At 26.5% G+C, this 7,270-nt stretch overlaps 1 protein-coding gene across 1 annotated transcript; it reads left to right on the top strand.

Annotated features, from left to right (window-relative positions):
* The first annotated feature begins 3,754 nt into the window (after positions 1-3,754).
* Positions 3,755-6,664, top strand: LOC114375593 (gibberellin 2-beta-dioxygenase 8-like). The gene is made up of 3 exons (XM_028333420.1): positions 3,755-4,161; positions 5,194-5,515; positions 6,335-6,664. Exons 1-3 carry the CDS (start codon positions 3,755-3,757, stop codon positions 6,563-6,565), a joined length of 960 nt encoding a protein of 319 aa, XP_028189221.1. The 3' UTR covers positions 6,566-6,664.
* The last annotated feature ends 606 nt before the right edge of the window (positions 6,665-7,270 follow it).

The following is a 7,270-nucleotide window of genomic DNA, read 5'->3' as shown; positions in this document are numbered from 1 at the left end:
GTAAATTTAATTCCATCATTGATTTTTGTTTATAAAAAATTCTCAATTTTTTATTATTTAAAATCTTAACAAATTAAATTGATCAAACCTTATTTTACGTACTAAAAACTAACCACTAAATTAAAATATCAAATTTACTAAAAAATATCATATCTTTTCTCCTGTAAATTCTAATTTTTTTAACGGAATAAATTCTAATCTTATATCTAAAAAAATCCTTCAAATTTTATAGCTATCATTATTACTTTTTACTTAATTTCCAACTTCTTTATTTTTTAAATTATTTCACATGACAAGTTTGTTATAAAATATCATAATATTTAAATAGAAAATAACAATTTGAGAATTTTAGGTATAAAAATTTGAAGTTATAACAATTTATTGATTATAAAACTAAAAAGACAACTTGAATGATTAAAATCACGTAGCAAAAATGAAATTAAACCTAAAAGTCTTATAAAATAATACTATAGTGGCTACTTGTTCAATTACTATTATTCTTCGTAGTTGCTTATTACTGTTCTATAAAAATTGCATAGTATTGGAAACTAACATCATTATTGTTCATTATATAAAATGACATAATTTAATTAACAACAAGAAATAAATCATGAATGTATAATCAATATTTAAATGTGTAAAGGACGGGGAGTTTTACCAAATGGGTCTTTAGATTTTTTCATATAAAATCATTTTAAAATTATTTTTAAGATTTGATAAGTTATAATAGATGTTATGATTTGTAAGTTATAGGTCATAACATCTTTTATAATTTATTATTATTATTAATTGAAATTATAAAATTATTTATGATTTCAATATAATTTTTTTTATTTTACGATTTTAAAATCGTAAGTTTATATATATATATATATATATATATATATATATATATATATATATATATATACTTCGAATTCTTAATATTTTTAATTTTCTTTTGTTTTTAATTTTTAAAAATTGTAAATAATTTTATTTATTTAATTATTAAATAAATATTTTAAATTTTACTTCTTATTATTTTTATTTAATATTTGATATATTTTTATGGTTTTATTTAATATGTTATATATTTTTTAATATTTTTTATTTAAAATATTATATATATTAATATTATTTTATTTAATATATTTTGTATATTTAAAATTTAGATAATCTTTTAATAAAAAGAGATACTAAAATTTTAAAACACTTTAATTTAAAAATCCGAGACATCTAAATAAAAATTAAATATTTTTTTAACAAAAAAATAATAATAATGAGGTGATGTCTTACAACAAATTTTAAAATAGTCCACCTCAATGCCACAAGATGAGAGACTTTAAGGATTTGAGAATTTTTAAATTAGAATGTTTCAAAATTTTAGTATCTCCTTTTAATTATAGTATCTCTTTTTATTAAAAGATCATCTAAATTTTAAATTAAAAAATATATTAAATAAAATAATATTAAAAATATAAAATATTTTAAATAAAAATATTATAAAATATATAACATATTAAATAAAAAATATACAAGATATTAAATAAAACTAATAACAAGTAAAATTAAAAATATTTATTTAATAATTAAATAAATAAAAGTATTTACAATTTTTTAAAAATTGAAAACAAAAGAAAATTAAGTACAAGCAATTAAAACACGTAAAACTTCAAAGTCATAAACTATAAAATAAACTTATGACTCTGAAGTTGTAAAATAAATAAAAAACTAATGACTTCAAAGTGGTAAATAAAAAAAATTTACATTAAAATTGTTATTCAATTAAAACATAATAATAATAATAATAAGTCCTAACAGATGTTAGGACTTATAACTTAAAAATCATAACGCTTGTTACAGCTTATTCCATCTTTTGGAAATAATTTGAAAACGACGTCCACATGGAAAAATTGAAGAAAAAAACCCCATTTGTTAAAACTCCCTAAAATACAGCTATAAAACAAAAGTAGTAAGTTGGGGCTATCAAATTAAATGAGTTAGGCTGTGTTTGGATTTTTATTGTGAGCTTTCTAAAAGTAGGTTTAAGAGTAAATTCAGCTTGAGATGATCACGTTTTGATTATTCCTGATAAAAAAATATGTTTAAGAGTAAAAAAATTTCTTGAAATTCATTTTGGAAGAAGTAAGATTTGAGTTACTTTTTCAAACTTAATTTGCAAATTTTTATCTAAATATGTATTTATTCTCTCATGATCAATGTTCAACATCTAGTGAAGGAAGTACTGATAAAATGTTGATCTTAATGAGACTTAATTCAACCCTTTTAAACAAAGTTTTAGATTTAAGTTTTGTGGTTAAAAAAAAATATGATTAAAAAGAGATACCTTATTAAAGGTAGATAATCAGATTTTTTCATGAAAATAATTATAAACAAAATTGATGGATACTTCACACTAATAATATATATAATTAACACAAAAAATAAATATTTAATGAAAGTGATGCATACATTTAGTGTTGGGCTGTGCTTAATTTGGACTGCCTAAGAGGATACATGTCGATATATGAAAATAAAAATAACAATAATACAAAAATAATTATAATTTTAAATTGTAGTTCACAATCGTAATTGCGACCACAATATAAAAGTATTTCAATTTATTACAATTGCATGTAGTTAATTTTTATTTTTTTTTACTGAACGCAATCGTAATTTAAAATCAGAGTAACAATGTAAAATTTGATTGGTTGCGCTTACACTCTCAACGCACGTACGTTTATTCCACTTTGTACTTCGCGGCTACAAGTCAAGAACTGATTTCGTATATGTTGCAGTTGTGGTTGCATGCGTTTATCCTCTCTTTTTTCTGATGCTATGCTTGGCCGCGTGGTCTCTGATATAGCCATATACTTAATTGTATAGCGCTATTCCAAAGTTTCTGGATTCACAATGCATATAAATATGTGTGCAACCACCAATATCTCATTAAGAAATCTAAACTAACCCATTACGTACTGTTCTTAATCCCATTCATGATCGACCCATTTTTCTTATCCCAAAATTAACTAGCTAGAAGTTTCTTCACGCAAGGACTAGTTTTACCTTGAGTTTCTTTGGTACGTATATAGAATTAAATTAGAATAAATCAAGTCCTTATTATAGCTAGCTACCAAAGTATCACTCTCTTTCCTTTTACATTTACTTTTCTATGCTGTGTCTTCTTTTAACCGGATTCCCCTAGATTACTAAGGGTAGCATTTGAAAGCTACCAAGTTGGTTGAAATTTCATAACCATCTTCACACAAGCACAGTTTAAACTTTGATCCTGACATAACTTTTTTATTATTATCTTATATGTCTATATATGAAGCCTTTCAGGCTCATAGTTGAACTTTTAAATAGATAGAAGTATATATATTACTTTACATCAAATATAGGTGACACTCCAGATTTTGTGAGTCTCTTTATCACAGAAATTAGGGCAACAGTGGTTGCTACTAGCACTAAATACTGGCAACATTTTCAGCCCGAGTTTTGCATGAAAGCTTAATCTTCTGTTTGAACCTAGAGAATCCATTGAGCATAAATTAATGCATGCGTAAATATGTTTTAAGAGAAATGATCATTTATTTATATATTTTTTTAAAAAAAATCACATAAGTTTCATAAAATAAGTTGAAGCAATTGGATACTAATTAAGCTTAATTTTCTGATTTTCTTGTCATTAAAATTTGTGGTACACATACCTAATAATTGATTATTTTTCTTGAAGCTAGCTAGTGTAACCTTTTCATACACATATAGCTCCCAAATGGCTTATGAACCACCATTCCTCGAGACCTACAAGACCCTTGTGCAACAACACTTAGGGGATTCAAGGAATGAGTTCATAGTAGAGAGATGTGATATACCTTTGATCGACCTTGGCCGGTTAAGTCTTGAGAGAGAAGAATGCATGAGGGAAATTGCAGAAGCTGCAAGAGAATGGGGTTTCTTTCAAGTTGTTAATCATGGAATTTCACATGAGCTTCTGAAGAGCCTGCAAATTGAGCAAAAGAAAGTGTTCTATCAACCCTTTCTGAACAAGTCATCAACACAAGGCAAAGCTTACAGGTGGGGGAATCCATTTGCTACCAATCTGAGACAGCTGTCATGGTCAGAAGCCTTTCATTTCTATCTGACAGACATCTCAAGGATGGACCAGCATGAAACTCTGAGGTACATGATGCATCTCCAATTTTTTCTTTCTTTTTGGCACTATATATGTTCAAAAAGTAAAAACATTGGGATATATATGCAACAACTAGATTTTCTTCAAGGAACCAAAAATTGCAAACAAAATATATATATAAAAAGACAACTTAACGGGATGTCACCTCTTAATTTTCAATTTGTTTATATATCATCCAATTATTATATTTACTTTATTTACCATTCGATCCCTAGCTTATACGTACTGAATTCACAGCTTTCTTGTTTTGGTGTACTATGACGGATATAGATGTTTTTAACTTATTATGACTATCAAACAGCACTAGTACAATAGTGGGTGCCTCTGTAACCTAACTCGTGATCATACATCTTCATTTTCTTCACAAGCTTTTAAAGCTAGACAATTCATGTCACGTCACCCTTTTTCTTCTAACATTTCATTTACACTTAAAAAATACAGTATCAAATTACTTAAAAAACAGAAAAGAAAGTAGTGTGTGTGTAAGACTCTTTTCCAATAGATATAAAAGTAATGTAACAAGAAGTAATGTGAGATAATTATAGACTAATTAGTCTTTTTTAGCCAATTTGGTTGAAAAGAAATGGACATAATTATAGAACTAAGTTCAAGATATATACAATTTTTCATTTCCAGCTAAAAGATAATAAATTAGTGTAACAAATGTACATGATCCTCGTTCAGTAACTGTTAGAGAAATTTTAAAATGAGCCGTATTATGGCTTTGCTACAAAATGAATCGTTCTATAATACAAATACACGATTTATTTTTTTTAAAAAAAGAGGGATAGAAAATTAAGACAGATAAGCATCATTTTTCGTATTCAAACTTTTCATCGTTACCCCTCCAAATTAAATACTTTCACGGCATGTATGCATGCTTTTCTTTTGGTACACAAAAATTTATTAATAAACACCGAAATGGCATGCATGCTTTCAAATGACTTCGTTGTGTTACTATACTTTGTGTGTTTTGCCTCAAATTATATAACTAATAAGTACTTCTTTTTAAAATTCAGATCAAGCCTTGAAGTTTTTGCAATAACAATGTTTTCCCTTGCCCAAAGCTTGGCGGAAATACTAGTTTGCAAATTGAATACGAAATCCAACTATTTCCGAGAGCATTGCTTGCCAAAAAGTTCTTTCATTCGACTGAATAGATACCCTCAATGCCCCATATCATCAAAGGTGCATGGCTTGTTGCCTCACAGTGACACTAGTTTTCTTACCATTGTACATCAAGACCAGGTTGGGGGATTGCAATTGCTGAAAGATGGAAAATGGGTTGGTGTCAAGCCTAATCCACATGCCCTGGTGGTTAATATTGGTGACTTATTTCAGGTGAAATCTCATAATTAATTTTAGAAAAATGTTCTTTTTGTACAATAACTTTTTGTTATTCATCCTCTTATAAATAAAGTAAATATATTTGGAAATTTTTTAAATATAAAAATGTATTATTTTTGTTTGATAAATAGAAAGATTAACAAAAAAATGTTAAAAGAGAACTTAAATTTTTCTTCTTCAGAACAGATGCTAAATTTCATTTCCTAATTTAGTTAAAATTCTAGGTAGCATATTGGAAAATGATTATTTTCAAGGACAATGATTACATAGAGGACGTGTGTCTTAATATAATGCCCAATATGTATGCGTGCTTTTCATTTTCAATTAGCACTCCATAATGGATAAAACCCACCAAATTTTCATCAAATCTCAATGGACAAAAAAGGCTTGAAATTAAATATGATCACGGGAGTCAAACTCATTTGATTAAGCGGATATATATTCTAAATTCTATGATATTATGTTTAATTTTTATGAATAAAAAAAAGTGAGATAAATACAAATGATTGGATAGCTTATAAAATGCACATGTCATAAGATATTAACAATGACATAATTAATTCACGTTGAAGAAAAAAGCACAATTTCTAGCAAGCATTAAGTTGCTTTAGGTTTTTGCCATTTAATTATTTTTTTTTGGACTCCAATCAAAAAGCAATCACCGGTTCCGGAAAATGGCTTGACAAAAATGTATTGTTAAATTAATACTCTCAATAATTTGATTTTTCTATCTTATATTGGTTGACCAAAACAAGTCTTCTCGAATTCTTTCTAAATTAATTAACTTTGATACGTGCTTCCTATAATGTGCAGGCATTGAGTAATGGTGTTTATAAAAGCATAAAACACAGAGTGGTTGCTGCTGAGAAAGTAGAGAGGTTTTCTATGGCATTTTTCTATTCCCCCTCTGAGGAGGCAATTATACAAAGCCAAATCAAGCCACCTATCTACAGAAAATTCACTTTGAGGGAGTATAGACAACAAACAGAGAAAGATGTCAAGCAAACCGGGGATAAAGTGGGGCTCTCTAGATTTCTTCTGTAGAAGTATATACGTACTTTTATGTAGAGTTTATGTTTATAAGTTGTTAACGTCTGTTTAATCAAGTGTTGATGAATATTTCCTTAAATAAAAGTTTTTAGTTTGAGCTTATGAATAAGATGTAATATGAGATAGTTATTTCATTTAATGTCAACAACAATCAATTTAAATAAGTTTGGCTTTGATCTTTCTTTTAAATCCTGAGAGTCTCTATCAATGGACATAGTTCAAGCACGACAGGATGTACCAACAGGCTCGATGCTTTCCCCCACTGGTTTCTTATAATGTCTTTATTTGTTTGTTTAATCTGGCTCTGTAAGACCTTTGTATTCAATAAGAGCTCCCCTTGTACTTCGTTTTTTTTTTTTTTAAATGAAGTTTTGCTTATAAAAAACATTGACAGTCTCTCAAACAAAAGAAAATATCAACATTATTAATTAATATCTTTTATACAAATTATTGTTTTTATAAATTTATTTATATATAAAATAAAAATTAAGGATCTGATTGATGGCTAGGATATGTTACATAAGACAACTATTCTATGTTGTTTGTATGATGCATAACTTAGTTGACATTATATTAAAAATAAAAAAATATATCTAAAGTTTCTTTTTGAAAAGATATATGTAATAATTTAAATAAAATAGAACATTTGTCATTTCAACATAATTTATACCATATTGATTCTATTATTATTTGGTCCAT

This window comes from Glycine soja, chromosome 11, assembly GCF_004193775.1.
Source record: "Glycine soja cultivar W05 chromosome 11, ASM419377v2, whole genome shotgun sequence".
NCBI classification, from domain to species: domain Eukaryota; kingdom Viridiplantae; phylum Streptophyta; class Magnoliopsida; order Fabales; family Fabaceae; genus Glycine; species Glycine soja.
This window is presented reverse-complemented; position numbering and strand designations above follow the sequence as displayed.